Genomic DNA, 18837 nt, shown 5'->3' on the forward strand with positions numbered 1-18837 from the left:
TGACAAGACTAAAACAAATGTCTACTACAGAGGATACCAGTAGGAGAAAGAAAATAGTGTAGGGAGAAGTTCTGTACCTCGATCCTCAGCATTCTGTAAATATGGCCCCCAGAACAATGTAGTTGAATAGCTCTGTCTTACTGAAAGTACTCAACTCCCATCCCTCTCATGAAGGGACGATTCGGGTTTAATGTGCGACGATTGTCGATAGTTCAATGACCCCAACTACGAATGTTGTTGTTTGTTGCACACTCCTTAAAGGGGACTTAATATGCAAAACCACCTTTTTTGGTACCTGTTGTCAGGTATCAGGATCTGCTTGAATTTGAAATCAAACCATGGAGACATTGAGATATATTTATAAAACAATCTTGCCTTCCTTCTTACTTCCTCTAAACGAGCCGCTGGGAATTTGCCCAACTTGTGACATTTTCCCATCAAGTGACATCAGCCGATATCTCCATATCGGGTACCTGTAGAGGTCTACCCAAAGAGCTTTGTGCGGGTTTGCCATTGTAGTCCATCGCTGTAGTCAATAAGCTTCTTCTTTTTCTGTATCCTCTTGTTGTGGGGCAGACTGGCTCGTGCATGCACATGCATCCTCTGCTGTTGCCATTTCTAATACAAGGTAGTGTACAGTTTGAACTTACAGTTGTGGTCAAAAGTTGACATACACTTGTAAAGAACATATTTTCATGGCTGTCTTGAGTTTCCAATAATTTCTACAACTTTTTTGTGATAGAGTGATTGGAGCACATACTTGTTGATCACAAAAAAACATTCATGAAGTTTGGTTCTTTTATGAATTTATTATGGGTCTACTGAAAATGTGACCAAATCTGCTGGGTCAAAAGTATAAATACAGCAATGTTAATATTTGTTTACATGTCCCTTGGCAAGTTTCACTGCAATAAGGCGCTTTTGGTAGCCATCAACAAGCTTCTGGTTGAATTTTTGACCACTCCTCTTGACAAAATTGGTGCAGTTCAGCTAAATTTGTTGGTTTTCTGACATGGACTTGTTTCTTCAGCATTGTCCACACATTTAAGTCAGGACTTTGGGAAGGCCATTATAAAACCTTAATTCTAGCCTGATTTAGGCATTCCTTTACCACTTTTGACGTGTGTTTGGGGTCATTGTCCTGTTGGAACACTCAACTGCGCCCAAGACCCAACCTCCGGGCTGATGATTTTAGGTTGTCCTGAAGAATTTGGAGGCACCGCACCTAAAAACCTCCAATTTTCTCAAAAGCTGACAGTGCGCCTTATAATCCGGTGCCCCTTATATATGGACCAATATTGAGCCACAACAAACCTAAACTTAATTTTCATAAAGTTTCGATCTCGCAACTACGGTAAACAGCCGCCAACTTCTTTTCCCCCGTAGAAGAAGAAGTTCTTCTTCTATGGTAAGCAGCTGCCCCCGTAGAAGAAGAAGAAGCGTGTGGTGCATGCAAGACATTTCCATTTGTGTGTTTATGTAAAGACCCCAAAATGGCTCCTATTAAGAGACACGCTTACGACGCAGAGTTTAAACTCAAGGCGATCAGTCACGCAGTAGAACACGGATGACAGAAGGCGAACACACGCTCACCAAGACAGGGAGACGGCGCCGGACGACATATGCCACTATCTGCCAGTGGATGGTAAATGCCTGGGCTGATATATCAGTCCCAACTGTGGTCCGAGCTTTCAGGAAGGCAGGAATTGTCACTGAACTGCTAGACAACAGCAGCGACACTGACTCCATTAATGACGACTTTGACGAGACGGAGCCGGCCATTTTGGATGCCGTGTCCGCCCAACTGTTTAATTCGGACACTGAAGGAGAAGAATTCGAGGGATTTGTGGATGAGGAATAACTTCATAAAGTGAGCTTTACATGTTTATTTTGTGTGTTTTGTTGGGTGACATTAACGTTTGAGCAATGTTGAGTTATTGATATTGTTATTGCTCTGCACTATTTCGAGTGTTACTATATTGTGATAGCACTAACGTTTGCTTTACCGTAACACGAGTAAATCAGCTGTTTATTCATTTTGGGAGTGAACAGAGTTGTCAGAACGCTGGTTTGTAATCTATTAATAACGTTTGACTGACCTATCTGACTGTTTTGTTGACATTCCCTTTAGCGCAGCTCCATATAATGGATGCATAGTTGCGCCTTATAATCCGGTGCGCCTTATATATGAGCAAAGTTTTGAAATATGCCATTCGTTGAAGGTGCGCCTTATAATCCGGTGCGCCTTATAGTGCGGAAAATACGGTAATTCTCCTTTTTCACTGTCCCATTTACTCTCTGTAAAGCAGTGGTTCTCAACCTTTTTTCAGTGATGTACCCCCTGTGAACATTTTTTTAATTCAAGTACCCCCTAATCAGAGCAAAGCATTTTTGGTTGAAAAAAAGAGATAAAGAAGTAAAATACAGCATTATTTTATCAGTTTCTGATTTATTAAATTGTATAACAGTGCAAAATATTGCTCATTTGTAGTGGTCTTTCTTGAACTATTTGGAAAAAAATAAAAATAACTAAAAACTTGTTGAAAAATAAACAAGTGATTCAATTATAAATAAAGATTTCTATACATAGAAGTAATCATCAACTTAAAGTGCCCTCTTTGGGGATTGTAATAGAGATCCATCTGGATTCATGAACTTAATTCTAAACATTTCTTCACAAAATAAGAAATCTTTAACATCAATATTTATGGAACATGTCCACAAAAAAATCTAGCTGTCAACACTGAATATTGCATTGTTGCATTGTAGTGAATGGACTAGCCTACTTGATTTGATGTTCAGTTTATGAACTTACATTCATATTTTGTTGAAGTATTATTCAATAAATATAATTATAAAGGATTTTTTAATTGTTGCTATTTTTAGAATATTTAAAAAAAAATCTCAAGTACCCCTTGGCATACCTTCAAGTACCCCCAGGGGTACACGTACCCCCATTTGAGAACCACTGCTGTAAAGCACCAGTTCTACTGGCAGCAAAACAGGCCCAGAGCATAATACTACTACCACCATGCTTGACGGTAGGTCTGGTGTTCCTGGGATTAAAGGCCTCAAGGAAGTCTTTTAAAAGTAGAAAAAGCAATCCAAATATGACCCCTCTAAGTGGGGTTTCATCAGCCTTTCAATGTCCTTAAAGAAAATAACAAAGTCAATGAAAATGAAAGGACTATGATGTTTGTGTGTTTTGGAATTGCTGGCATTGCTGTAATTTCTTGTTGTTTTATTGATTTTAACTGCACTGCATCATGGTGATGGGTGAAAAGGGAGGATTTTTGATACTGCCTTTGTATCAGACCTCACAAAGTGACCTGTGAGTGTGCTGTATAATTGTAGATGTATCTCTGTAGACGTGAGGCCAATATAGAGAGACCAAATCAGTGTCTCTATGCATGTCACAGTTGATGCATTTTGTTACTGAGGCATGTCGGCATCATCTGTGTATATGAAGGAACACACACACACACACACACACACACGTACACACTCACACTCCATTCATTGGCCATCTGCTGATGCTGCTGCAAAAGTACCACTGACCCACGTCTTCATCAATCCTCTTTTCATCTTGTTAGTTTGTGTTATGCCTTGCCAAAGGCTGGTGGCCTCTGGCTTCGCTTTGATTGAAAGTACCGCTACTCTTCTGAATGCTGTCTGATAGAAAAATGGGCTTATACCCTGTTCAAAAACTACAGAGAAAATTTAAACAACACATCCCTGAACTGCAAATATTCTAATTAAAAATCTGCGTTGATGACATCTTTTAATGACAAAACAATGTAGGGACAATAGTTGTACTGTATTAGTATAGGACCGCGATACTAATGAATCATATTCGGTACTATACCGCCTCTGAAAAGTACCGGTCCACCACCACCCCGAACCCCCGTAGTCACGTTGTGTCATTGCTGGTTTACGAGCAGAGGAGCATGTGCACAATCACGGAGTACTTACAAACAGACATAGTGTGTAGACAGAAAAGGGAGAACGGACGCATTCTGGCTTAAAAACTAACGATAAAGGTGAAGTTATAACACTGAAACGCCCTCAGGAAGAGGTGCTTTAAGACATGGCTAGCGAGCTAGCGGCTAAAGTCCAGCCCCAGTCTGCAGTGTTTTAGCGACTTCTAAATCACTAATCATCGCCTCCATGCTGACAAATAAAGTAAGTTTCTTACAAGTATCATTCCTGCAGGACGAGGAATAGCTAAACATGCTTCACTACACACCGTAGCTCACCGGCGTCAAAATGTAAACAAACGCCATTGGTGGATCTACACCTGACATCCACTGTAATGATACCAAGTACAAGAGCGTATCTAGTCGATACTACTATGATTACGTCGATATTTTTTGTCATCAAAACATCTTCTTATGCTTTTTTCAAAATGTATAATATGTTAATAAAGTCAGGAAATATGTCCCTGGACACATGAGGACTTTGAATATGACCAATGTATGATCCTGTAACGACTTGGTATCAGATTGATACCCAAATTTGTGTTAAAAGAGAAAGTAAGCCGATATTAACAGTAAATGAACAAGTAGATGAATAATTCATTTTCTACCACTTGTCCTTAATAATTTTGACAAAATAATAGAATTGAAAATGACACAATATGTTACTGCATATGTCAGCAGACTAATTAGAAGCATTTGTTTGTTTACTTACTACTAAAAGACAAATTGTCTTGTATGTTCACTATTTTATTTAAGGACAAACTTGCAATAATAAACATATGTTTAATGTACCCTAAGATTTTTTGGTTAAAATAAAGCCAATAATGCAGTTTTTTGTGGTCTTCTTTATTTAGAAAAGTATCAAAGTACAGAAAAGTATCAAAATAATTTTAGTACCGGTACCAATACCAAAATATTGGTGTTGGGACAACACCAGTAGGGACTATTATTTAAAAGTTTAATATTTGTCAACAACAAATTCATTTGTCGATAATAACCGTGACGTCACTGCTCGTGTTTTTCCGAACGAAAACAGACATGCGCAACGACATCACAACAGTAAATGTTGAAAGTATGTGAACATTTCACACTTAACATGTCAAAGATACAAATAATTTATTCAGTTTGCGGGAGCATTTTAAAGTGGAGGCATCTGGCGGTCTCTGACTCCTTGTGGAAATAGTTAGCTTGTCACCTCGCTAGCTAAAAATGTGTATTCATACTTGTCTTAAGGTTTTCACTTAATTATTTCAAAATGCACTTTTTATGGAAACTAGATAGCTTTAGAGTTTTTTTGTTTGTTTTTATTGCTACTATTTTGACTAGTTTTTGTTTTTTTCCATAAAACATTGATAAATACTTTTTTTAGCAGCATTTTGGGCCAATGTTTAGAGTTGTTTTTATTTTTGTAACAGCCTAAAGAGCAGCACAGTTACAGTATGAATAAAAATTTCCGAATTAACTCGTAATCTTTATTGTTATGGCTAAACATATCTCTATCTGAATTTAAAAGCTGGTGGCTAAATTAGAGCCAGTGAATAGGCTTCATAATCCAATTAGTGGACTAATCATTTATTTAGTCGCTAATTAAAAGCCTATCACTCGAAAGCCAAATTATTAAGTCACTGTGAGCGGAATGCAGAATTAAGTGAAAAAAATAGTTTGCAAGATGATTCTAATTCTGTCAGTCTTGGGTATGTCTTCCTACATGCACACCCTGCAAAGTCAGAGCATGCTCCTGTTAAGTTGAGGGGGCGTCCCCTGAGGAATCTCCTCCCTCCCGGGCCTGGACCGGGAAGCTCCTGGACAGTCTGGTGCTGGGGTGCCCATTAGGTGGATCGCCAGGCATTAAAAAAAAATAGATCTAAATATCAATGGCGCAGTATGAAGAAGAAAAAAAGACCGGAAAGAAGGCAAGAAGCATTTTTAATTTCAACAGACTCTTCGTATTCGACAGTTCCGGTCTTCACCATCCTGCCTGTGCTAACAGAATAAGGGTCTCAGAAAGTTAGCGAGCCACAGAGTTCACTCCAATGTATTTCTTGTAAAAGGGTATAAAAAAAAGGGTATGGAACTTGGACACATCAGAAGCTAAAAACCAACCACTTTCATGTGGTGTTGGACTTTTTTTTCCTCCACAATGTAAATTCGAACTTGTGGAACTTATCAGCACTACTGTGGATCTTGTCTGATTCCAGTCAATGTAGGTCATGAGAATAAGGTGTTACACCAACTTCCATATGCGTTAAACGTGCTTGTATTTTTATGAAATACTTTTAACAAAACATAGTTTATGTATGTGTATCATCCCTGCAGGACGAGGAATAGATAAACATGCTTCACTACACACCGTAGCTCACCGGCGTCAAAATGTAAACAAACACCATTGGTGGCTCGACACCTTACATCCGCTGTAATGATACCAAGTACAGTAGTGTATCTACTCGATACTACTATGATTACGTCGATATTTTTTGCCATCACAACATCTTCTTTCGTTTATTTGTAATTTATATTATGTTTATAAAGTCAGGAAATATGTCCCTGGACACATGAGGACTTTGAATATGACCAATGTATGATCCTGTAACGACTTGGTATCGGATTGATACCCAAATTTGTGGTATCATCCAAAACGAATGTAAAGTATCAAACAAGAGAAGAATAAGTGATTATTACATTTGAACAGAAGTGTAGATAGAACATGTTGAAACAGAAAGTAAGCAGATATTAACAGTTAATGAACAAGTAGATTAATAATTCATTTTCTACCACTCGTTCTTAATAATGTTGACAAAATAATAGAATGGAAAATGACACAATATGTTACTGCATACTGTATGTCAGAAGAGTAATTAGGAGTCTTTGTTTGTTAGTTGTCTTGTATGTTCAATATAATAAGAAACATATGTTTAATGTACCCTAAGATTTGTTGTTAAAATAAAGCCAATAATGACATTTTTGTGGTCCCCTTTATTTACAAAAGTACCGACACACATTTTGGTACTGGTACCGGTACCAAAATTGGTATCGGGACAACACTACGTGCTTGTATTTTTATGAAATACTTTCAACATGTTAACAAAAACATATTTTATATTCAATCATTCAATCAATGTTTATTTATATAGCCCTAAATCACAAGTGTCTCAAAGGGCTGCACGAGCCACAACGACATCCGCGGTACAGAGCCCACATAAGGGCAAGGAAAAACTCACAACCCAGTAGGACGTCGATGTGAATGACTATGAGAAACCTTGGAGAGGACCGCATAATATGACCCCCCCGCCCCCCGATGCAATGGACGTCGAGTGGGTCTGACATAATATTGTGAAAGTGGGGCGCTGTCTTTCTGGCGTCACTTACTCTCCGAACTCACTTTGTAAACAACCAATGAGTCCATAGAAAGCTAAGAGCCGGAGATTCAAGAAATACACGGCGCACTTACCCGTGTAAAAAATTATCCAAGGAGGGGGACCTTAAACGATGATTTAGTGTGGCTGACACGGTGCTTAGGCTAAATAATTATTTGTTTAAGGGGTTATCCGGCTTAATGTAGATAGGGCCTTAGATATTATATTGTAAAATTAAGGACACTTTACGTCTAGCTTGTGTGCTATAGTGGGCTTAGCTGTTGTGTATCTGCTAGCTCCTACCATGTTTACCTTTTGCAAATGAATTCACTAAAATACAAGAAAAGACCTAACTTGTGTGCTTATTGGAGGACATGAAGATGTTAAGTGGCTGTCCAGATTTGCAGTAGGAAACACGTTGCAGGACTGCTTGCGCCTTATGTTTATCAGTTTAGATGCAAGCCGATACAGTACAATATGATACTTCTTTTTTGCAGATATCGCACCGATATCCATTCAATATCTGATCATCCCCACTAATAATGAATTCTTATTTCTATTTATTCTTATACTTTGCTCTCCCACCGTGTTTCTCCAGCTTATATTGATGTGTGTGTTTGTTGCAGCTTCCTCGGCGTGCCCCCCGGCAGAGGCAGCTGCCCAATAACTGCCCCTCTGCCTTTTGACCTCATCTATACGGACTACCATGGCCTGCGGCAGATGAAGCAGCACATGGGGCTCTCACTCAAGAAACACAAGTTAGTAGTGGAGTGCCTTTTTTTTTTTAATTTATTAGTGTGGGAATTTTGTTGTTGTAAAAAATATCGTAAAACCTGGCACTATGTTCCATTTTGAGTTTTTCAACAAAACGATTTCTATTGTGCCTGTTCAAAGTATATACCGTATTTTTCGGACGACAAGGCGCACTAAAAATCCTTAAATGTTCTCAGAAATCAATAATGTGCCTTATAAATGTATTCAATCTGGTTGTGTTACATGGTGTAATGATAAGTGGGACCAGTAGATGGCAGTCACACTTAAGAGATACGTGTGGACTGCTGGTTAACGCCTGTTCAATAAATGACACTAGCAAGTACCCAAACTTCAAGACCAAAACGTTGATGTTTAATTGAGAATATAGAACATTACATGTGGCGCTCAAAAATCTGTCAAAGTGTTTTAGTACGACTTAAGTGTTGAAGGATTGTCGGAGCATTTGGGCTACTCTAGTCAGACGTACTGTGCTTCAACATAAGGGTATTATTATGGTGTGTGTGTGTGTATAAGGACCCCAAAACGACACCTATTAGTAGGCATATTAACTGCCGTTTTGTTTCGCAATATTATGCAAAACCTTCTTTTCTTACTGCTGAAGAGTATTTGGGATCTGCAAAAGTCCCGAAAGTTTGCGCACGTCCAACGATGTAGTCCGCGCTGTAGTCAATAAGCTCCTTTTTCTTTATCCTTTTGATGTGGAGCATTCATCCTCCGCTGTTGCCATTTGAAATATAAAGTAGGGTACAGTTCGACCTCAATCCGTGAGTAGACTCGTATTGTAATGCTAAAAAGTACAACAAAAGATTACGGGGCAAAGACCTTGTCGAAGTGGAGGCACATAAAATAAGACCACCCACTAGGCTGGAGCAGATAACACATTTTGAGGCGCTGTTGCGCAGTTGTCTCTTTGGTCCAGCTGGTCGGAGATGTTTTTTTCTGGTTTATTTGGCGTAAGAACGGCATTTATGTCGAATTAGCTTGTCTCCAGATTCCACATTTGCAGCTTCGAGAGTGACTTTCACCTCACTCTATCGGCTTCCATCTGCTCCAATGTCTCACCCACTTCTTCGTGCTGGCTTCTAGAAGCAGCAGTTCATCCTCTGTTCACTCAGGTTCAAAAAGATAAGGTTGTGAATCCTCATTTGTCCAAAAATGGTCGTCTTTGTCGTCTGTTGCCGAGTCTGCCATGATTAGAAGACACACAAGCTGTTTGTATCCTGAAGTAGGAACACACATTAGTGCTGGAAGTCAGACGTGTGCTGCTATGGAAACGGAAATCAGTCCCGGAATTGATTCAAATAATTAAAATAAAATGCTGCATTTGAACAATTGCATTGTTGATAATAGAATAATAAAATATAATTGAATAATTATTGTTATTATTCATTATTAATAGTGCTATTTCTATTGGTATTTGTATTGCTCCATTTGTAGTGTAATAATGCTCATTGTCATTTCTGTGTTATTATTTATTTCACTAACTGCTTCTTTGCTATCACTTTTACCATCATATTTGTACATGTCGTATTTGCTGATGGTGTTTTATTGTTGTTGTTATTGTTGTGTTTGCTGTTGTTGTTGTTGTCTCTCTGTCTTATCCCCCTCTTGCCTCCACAATTTCCCCCTCTGTATTCCTTTTTTTCCTCTTTCTATCTCCTCCTGCTCCGGCCCGGCTGCACCAAATAATAATATAAATCCATTTAATAAAGTCAAATACAAATAAGGCAACAAGAGAAGTAAATCTGTACAGCCGATATGGGCATCTACATCAACAATATGATTTGCCTGAGAAGCTGGACAGGACAAAAAAAATTTTTAAATACCGGTAAATATTGAACATATTACATATTGTTATGAACGTGTCTGTTCCTACATTATACAAACCCCGTTTCCATATGAGTTGGGAAATTGTGTTAGATGTAAATATAAACGAAATACAATGATTTGCAAATCCTTTTCAACCCATATTCAATTGAATGCACTACAAAGACAAGATATTTGATGTTCAAACTCATAAACTTTTTTTTTTTTTTGCAAATAATAATTAACTTAGAATTTCATGGCTGAAACACGTGCCAAAGTAGTTGGGAAAGGGCATGTTCACCACTGTGTTACATGGCCTTTCCTTTTAACAACACTCAGTAAACGTTTGGGAACTGAGGAGACACATTTTTTAAGCTTCTCAGGTGGAATTATTTCCCATTCTTGCTTGATGTACAGCTTAAGTTGTTCAACAGTCGGGGGTCTCCGTTGTGGTATTTTAGGCTTCATAATGCGCCACGCATTTTCAATGGGAGACAGGTCTGGACTACAGGCAGGCCAGTCTAGTACCCGCACTCTTTTACTATGAAGCCACATTAATGTGACACGTGGCTTGGCATTGTCTTGTTGAAATAAGCAGGGGCATCCATGGTAACGTTGCTTGGATGGCAACATATGTTGCTCCAAAACCTGTACAGTATGTACCTTTCAGCATTAATGGTGCCTTCACAGATGTGTAAGTTACCCATGTCTTGGGCACTAATACACCCCCATACCATCACAGATGCTGGCTTTTCAACTTTGCGCCTATAACAATCCAGATGGTTCTTTTCCTCTTTGGTCCGGAGGACACAACGTCCACAGTTTCCAAAAACAATTTGAAATGTGGACTCGTCAGACCACAGAACACTTTTCCACTTTGTATCAGTCCATCTTAGATGAGCTCAGGCCCAGCGAAGCCGACGGCATTTCTGGGTGTTGTTGATAAACGGTTTTAACTTGCACTTACAGATGTAGCGACCAACTGTAGTTACTGACAGTGGGTTTCTGAAGTGTTCCTGAGCCCATGTGGTGATATCCTTTACACACTGATGTCGCTTGTTGATGCAGTACAGCCTGAGGGATGGAAGGTCACGGGCTTAGCTGCTTACGTGCAGTGATTTCTCCATATTCTCTGAACCCTTTGATGATATTACGGACCGTAGATGGTGAAATCCCTAAATTCCTTGCAATAGCTGGTTGAGAAAGGTTTTTCTTAAACTGTTCAACAATTTGCTCACGCATTTGTTGACAAAGTGGTGACCCTCGCCCCATCCTTGTTTGTGAATGACTGAGCATTTCATGGAATCTACTTTTATACCCAATCATGGCACCCACCTGTTCCCAATTTGCCTGTTCACCTGTGGGATGTTCCAAATAAGTGTTTGATGAGCATCCCTCAACTTTATCAGTATTTATTGCCACCTTTCCCAACTTCTTTGTCACGTGTTGCTGGCATCAAATTCTAAAGTTAATGATTATTTGCACACAAAAAAAATGTTTATCAGTTTGAACATCAAATATGTTGTCTTTGTAGCATATTCAACTGAATATGGGTTGAAAATGATTTGCAAATCATCGTATTCCGTTTATATTTACATCTAACACAATTTCCCAACTCATATGGAAACGGGGTTTGTATATAGCGGTGTGTATACAAAACGTTGATGGAGGTTTTAGAGGCTTCAAGGGTGACTCCCATTGGCGGCATCTTCAAAGCATTTTTTATCATCTGTAAAACCTCAATTAAAAAACAAAAAAGACATCTGTTTTCTTGTTCGTCATGATTGTGAACAATAGGCAACATTTCTAAAAAAAAAAAAAGTGCAGTTCCTCTTCCTGTCCTCATTCAACTGTGGGGCCATTGTGCCTCAACATACGCTACAAGACAGAAGATAACATGGCTGCCAAGAACAATATCATTAGGATGACTATAACGTGTAGGTGCCTGCCTGTGTAAGCGTGTACGCAGGGGTGTGCCTAACAGCTTTTGGCATCCTTAAAGCGCCGGAATATCTTGGAAAGTAGGCCACTGCAGTCATGAGACCAGGGCAGACCTGGGCATTCTGCGGCCCGCGGGCCGCATCCGGCCCTTTGTGCGTCCCTGTCCGGCCCGCGTGAGGCCAATTATAAATTACAAAATAAATTTTAAAAAGTATCTATGTCGAGTGTGCAATACAACGGTGCTGCTTTTGTTTTGAAAATCGTTATTTGTATTACTTCCGTGTGGACGTATGCGTGTGCGTGATTGTGAGTGAATGTGAACAGCTGCAATCATTAATTACAAAATAAAGTTGAAAAAACATCTATGTCGTGCGCGCAATACAACTGTGCTGCTTTTATTTTGAAAATTATTATTTATGGGCGTGTGTCAGTGTGTAACCTGCGAGTGAAGGTGCACATGCAGCGACAAGTGATGCACGGTTTACACCCGAGACGCTAAAAAGAGAAAAGTTGATGAAGAATGGCGTGTTTCCAACAAGACATGGACTGCCAAGCAACGTTCCCTCTAAGGTGCGTGCCTGCGCAATTGCGCACTGCTCAAGCGTCTGCTGCGCGCAGCAAATATATGCCGCGCAACAAATCAAATCCCATCTGAATTCTAAACAAAATAAACATATTTATTCTATGTAATTTTGCAATGCAACTTTGAGTGACAGTGACAACAAGCGGCCCTAACGGTGTTCGTCAACACCGTTCAATTGAACACCGTTCAATTATTGTAACGTCTATCGAGATGCTTCGAGGCCAGGAATTATATCGATCACTTTATTGAGCAAAACTGTTTATATTCGGCCATAACCACACCAAAAACATAAGTAAAACACTTCTATCTCGAAAAACTAGTCATTTTCTGCCGTACAAACCAGGCCAAAACCAACTTGTCATCTGTCACCAACACGCATAGCACTAAACCACTGGTGCGTTTATGGCCACACAAAAAGTCGGACAACTCAAACATCACACAAAGTTACACTATGACTCCTCAGTCATACGTGTGCTTATTTTACTGTCATTTATTATTAATGTTAATTTATTTATATTAGTCACAGAATGCTGTTACATACACTATGTTGAAGTATTACTATTATTATTAATTATTATTATTATTATTATTTATCTTACGGTACATATCAAAAATAATATTGAGCAAAATTTAATTGAAATATTGTCGATGTGGCCCTCCAGCAGTGCTCGGGTTGCTCATGCGGCCCCCGGTAAAAATTAATTGCCCACCCCTGGACCAGGGGAACAAAACACAAAATGCACAAAAAACAGGAATTGAAAGTGTCAGTGTAAAAAGATTTACAAATTATACACACATAAACATTAGACCAGTCTGGCTCAGTTCCTTCGCAGCCTCCCGTGCTCCACTTTCCTAAGCTGTGTCCATCACTTGTGTACAATGGGAGAACATGACGTTTGTTCTTTTGTAGAAATGCATTAGACTGCATGTCATGTGGCTGCAGGCCAAATGCAAATACAACAGAGATGGAATATGCAAATAAAAGTGAAGGTGTGTGTGCAGATGAGCAAAGAGAGAGAAAAGGGGAGGGAAATTTTTTTTTTTTTTAAATGTCCTCTGCCGGGACATATCCGGAAGCAAACAACAGTGAGCACAGAAAGCCATGACATGTATTTTTAAAATCCAATTATAAGCATTACAGGAGGAGCTTATTTCCCCCCTCAAAACACATTCGGGTTTGCTGTTTCTTTTACGTAAAATGTGTCTCTCTCACTCACACACACGAAATAGCATTTGCCCCAGACCATATGTCAGCACGCAGCAGTCGGCTTCTAATTGCTTGCTGAGGCCAGCAGTCCTCCGTTACTGTTTGCCGTCTTGATTTGTGCTTTCTTTAACACCATGTGACAATTAGTGTTTGCAAGAGGAGGGATGTACACACAGCAATTGCTTCAAATACAAACCTCGTTTCCATATGAGTTGGGAAATTGTGTTAGATGTAAATATAAACGGAATACAATGATTATCTCTAGAGGATATCATCACATGGGCTCAGGAACACTTCAGAAAACCACTGTCGCTAAATACAGTTCGTCGATACATCTGTAAGTGCAAGTTTAAGCTCTACTATGCAAAGCGAAAGCCATTTATCAACAACATCCAGAAACGCCGCCGGCTTCTCTGGGCCCGAGATCATCTAAGATGGACTCATGCAAAGTGGAAAAGTGTTCTGTGGTCTGACGAGTCCACATTTCAAATTGTTTTTGGAAATATTCGACATCGTGTCATCCGGACCAAAGGGGAAGCGAACCATCCAGACTGTTATCGACGCAAAGTTCAAAAGCCAGCATCTGTGATGGTAAGGGCTGTGCATTAGTGCCCAAAGCATGGGTAACTTACACATCTGTGAAGGCACCATTAATGCTGAAAAGTACATACAGGTTTTGGAAAAACATATGCTGCCATCTAAGCGCCGTCTTTTTCATTGACGCCCCTGCTTATTTCAGCAAGACAATGCCAAGCCACATTCAGCACGTGTTACAACAGTGTGGCTTCGTAAAAAAAAGAGTGCGGGTACTTTCCTGGCCCGCCTGCAGTCCAGACCTGTCTCCCATCTAAAATGTTTGGCACATTATGAAGCGTAAAATACGACAGCGGAGACCCCGGACTGTTGAACGACTGAAGCTCTACATAAAACAAGAATGGGAAAGAATTCCACTTTCAAAGCTTCAACAATTAGTTTCCTCAGTTCCCAATCGTTTGAGTGTTGTTAAAAGGAAAGGCCATGTAACACAGTGGTGAACATGGCCTTTCCCAACTTCTTTGGCACGTGTTGCAGCCATGAAATTCTAAGTTATTATTATTTGCAAAAAAAAAATAAAGTTTATGAGTTTGAACATCAAATATCTTGTCTTTGTAGTGCATTCAATTGAATATGGGTTGAAAAGGATTTGCAAATCATTGTATTCCGTTTATATTTACATCCAACACAATTTCCCAATTCATATGGAAATGGGGTTTGTACATAAAGATGAGTGTCCAGGTGAGGATTTGCAAAATGCATTACAGGCTCCTTTTCACCCGAGCGCGTAACACACGGCTGTCCTTCAGCATGACTCTATAATCCAGCGCAGTCTTCTCCCTCGTTAGCATTTACTGAGCATGCATTTGTGCCTAACTGCCTAACTGCCTAACTGTCTGTCTTGCTACGCTCCCGTCTGCCTGTCTCGTAGCGTTCCTTTCTTTCACTCTTGTCTGCCTCTTTGCATTAATGTATTGAACCATGTTCTTAAGCGCGGTTGTTTTTGCACAAAACTTGGCCAATTGTTGAAGGTCGAAGGGTCTCCATGGCACCCTCCATGCCAAGTCTGCCTCATCAATAAGCCTTGCAGAGCTGAGAAGCATGACAAATCAGGTGTTCTGGGGTTTGGAGCTGCTTTTAATCGCTATTGTTTTATGTTCCCCTAGGATGTCCATGTTGTTGTGTTGTGTCTGGACTAGTGTTGACCCGATACTAATATTTTGGTACCGGTACCAAAATTATTTCGATACTTTTCGGCAGGGATGTCCGATATTATCGGCCGATAAATGCTTTAAAATGTAGTATCAGAAATTATTGGTATCGGTTTAAAAAAAGTTACATTTATGACTTTTTAAAACGCAGCTGTGTACACGGACGTAGAGAGAAGTACAGAGCGCCAATAAACCTTCAAGGCACTGCCTTTGCGTGCCCGCCCAGTCACATAATATCTACTGCTTTTCACACACACAAGTGAAAGCAAGGCATAATTGGTCAACAGCCATACAGGTCACACTGAGGGTAACCGTATAAACAACTTTAACACTGTTACAAATATGCGCCACACTGTGAACCCACACCAAACAAGAATGACAAACACATTTTAGGAGAACATCCGCACCGTAACACAACATAAACACAACAGAACAAATACCCAGAACCCCTTGCAGCACTAACTCTACCGGGACGCTACAATATACACCCCCCACCCCCCAACACTGCACACCTCAACCTCCTCATGCTCTCTCAGGGAGAGCATGTCTCAAATTCCAAGCTGGTGTTTTGAGGCATGTTAAAAAAAATAATGCACTTTGTGACTTCAAAAATAATTATGGCAGTGCCATGTTGGCATTTTTTTCCATAACTTGAGTAGATTTATTTTGGAAAACCATGTTACATTGTTTAATGCATCCAGCGGGGCATCACGACAAAATTAGGCATAATAATGTGTTAATTCCACGACTGTATATATCGGTATCGGTTGATATCGGAATCGGTAATTAAGAGTTGGACAATATCGGAATATCGGATATCGGCAAAAAAGCCATTATAGGACATCTCTACTTTTCGGTACTTGTAGCTCATCCTACTTAAATTCAGGTTAATATGTATAAGGTTTGGAATCATCATTCTTTCCTAATACGCGGTATTCTTAAAATGAGCAAAATACATAAATATACATGTTATTATGAATGTGTCTGTTGCTACATTAGCGTGTATACAAGACGATGATGGAGAGTTTTTGGATGTTTTACAGTGCTTTATATACGGAACAGAGCGACTCCCATTGAATCCATTGTTAGTGTTGTCCCGATACCAATATTTTGGTACCGGTACCAAAATTATTTCGATACTTTTCGGTACTTTTCTAAATAAAGGGCACCACAAAAAATTGCATTATTGGCTTTATTTTAACAAAAAATCTTAGGGTACATTAAACATATGTTTATTATTGCAAGTTTGTCCTTAAATAAAATAGTGAACATGCAAGACAACTTGTCTTTTAGTAGTAAGTAAACAAACAAAGGCTCCTAATTTAGCTGCTGACGTATGCAGTAACATATTGTGTCATTCTATTATTTTGTCAACATTATTAAGGACAAGTGGTAGAAAATGAATGTTTAATCTACTTGTTCGTTTACTGTTAATATCTGCTTACTTTCTCTTTTAACATGTTCTATCCACACTTCTGTTAAAATTTAATAATCACTTATTCTTCTGTTTGGATGCTTTACATTAGTTTTGGATGATACCACAAATTTTCTAGTTGTCCATGGTGTTTCTACTCGTATGGATTCTTTATCACACCAAGCAACCTTTGTAAGTCTTAAAATATAAATACAACTGTTTATATTTACTAAACCGCCCCATGTGTAATGTCTGTAGGAGTGTTTCATGCATATTTGTACTTGTGATCTTAATGTAATCAAGCGTTTACAAGTGTCTGTGTTAGTAGTATTAACTTACGGCATTCTTTTTGTATTGTTTCAGTTTCACAATTTTCTAAGTAAATTCACCAAAACGTCACCGTGGAGTTATTGTGTCTGTTTAGCTGATTGGAGTGCTGGCTTCCGCAGCTTGTGGGTCCCTGACGATGACTTCTGTTTTGTTTGATTATCCGTTTTACTGCCGTGTTACAGGCAACGTTTGGAAACAATTAAGGGATGTAAATAAACATTTATAGAATCTTTCTGTGTAAATAACTCATTTCGCAAGGTATATACCTGCGACTTATTTTTCTAAATGTATATACTAATATATGGAAAAATAGGTTTTTCCCTTCAAATTTAGTGGGTGCGACTTATAAACCGATGCGCTCTATACCGTATTTCCTTGAATAGCCGCAGGGGCGCTAATTAATTTAAAGGCCTACTGAAATGAATTTTTTTTTATTTAAACGGGGATAGCAGATCTATTCTATGTGTCATACTTGATCATTTCGCGATATTGCCATATTTTTGCTGAAAGGATTTAGTATAGAACAACGACGATAAAGATTGCAACTTTTGGTATCTGATAAAAAAAAGGCTTGCCCCTACCGGAAGTAGCGTGACGTAGTCAGTTGAACATATACGCAAAGTTCCCTATTGTTTACAATGATGGCCGCATGAAGTGAGAGAGATTCGGACCGAGAAAGCGACAATTTCCCCATTAATTTGAGCGAGGATGAAAGATTTGTGGATGAGTAAAGTGCAAGTGAAGGACTAGTGGGGAGTTGAAGCTATTCAGATAGGGAAGATGCTGTGAGAGCCGGGGGTGACCTGATATTCAGCTGGGAATGACTACAACAGTAAATAAACACAAGACATATATATACTCTATTAGCCACAACACAACCAGGCTTATATTTAATATGCCACAAATTAATCCTGCATAAAAACACCTGCGTGTTTGTTATGCTAGCTCCTAGCTCCTCTGCTAGCTCCTAGCTCCATAGAACACGCCAATACAATTCAAACACCTGATCAACACACACAATCACTCAGCCCAAAAGACCGTTCACCTAACCCAAGGTTCATAAAGCTTATATATTTTTAAAAAGTTACGTACATACGCAAAAAAAAGTTGCGCACATACGGTCAAGCGATCAAATGTTTAGAAGCCAAAGCTGCATACTCACAGTAGCACGTCTGCGTCTTTGTCATCCAAATCAAAGTAATCCTGGTAAGAGTCTGTGTTGTCCCAGTTCTCTACAGGCGTCTGTGTATCGAAGTCAAAAGTCCTCCTGGTTAGAGTCTCTGTTATCCGAGTTCTTCCATCTTGACTGCATCTTCCGGGAATGTAAACAAAGAAGCGCCGGCTGTGTACTGTTGTTGCTGACTACGTTCGAAAAATACGTCCATTTCGCACCGACAACTTTGTTCTTTGCTTGCTCAGCTTCCTTCTCCATAATGCAAAGAACATGATTGCAACAGATTCACGAACACAGATGTCCAGAATACTGTGGAATTATGAAATGAAAACAGAGCTTTTTCGTATTGGCTTCAATGTGGAAGGCATATCCGTGTTCCCCGGGTTACGTCACGCGCATACGTCATCCTCAGAGGCGTTTCGAACCGGAAGTTTAGCGGCAAATTTAAAATGTCACTTTATAAGTTAACCCGGCCGTATTGGCATGTGTTATAATGTTAAGATTTCATCATTGATATATAAACTATCAGACTG

General features: G+C 39.3%; 1 protein-coding gene across 1 annotated transcript in view; it reads left to right on the forward strand.

Annotated features, from left to right (window-relative positions):
* The window catches only part of LOC133634058 (alpha-1,6-mannosylglycoprotein 6-beta-N-acetylglucosaminyltransferase B-like), a 274128-nt gene that overhangs the window by 219473 nt on the left and 35818 nt on the right, over window positions 1–18837 (forward strand). Inside the window, 1 exon segment of the mRNA XM_062027016.1 lies at window positions 7957–8088. Coding sequence (XP_061883000.1) covers window positions 7957–8088 — 132 coding nt within the window.

The sequence above is a fragment of the Entelurus aequoreus genome, linkage group LG18, assembly GCF_033978785.1.
Source record: "Entelurus aequoreus isolate RoL-2023_Sb linkage group LG18, RoL_Eaeq_v1.1, whole genome shotgun sequence".
In the NCBI taxonomy this organism is placed as follows: Eukaryota; Metazoa; Chordata; class Actinopteri; order Syngnathiformes; family Syngnathidae; genus Entelurus; species Entelurus aequoreus.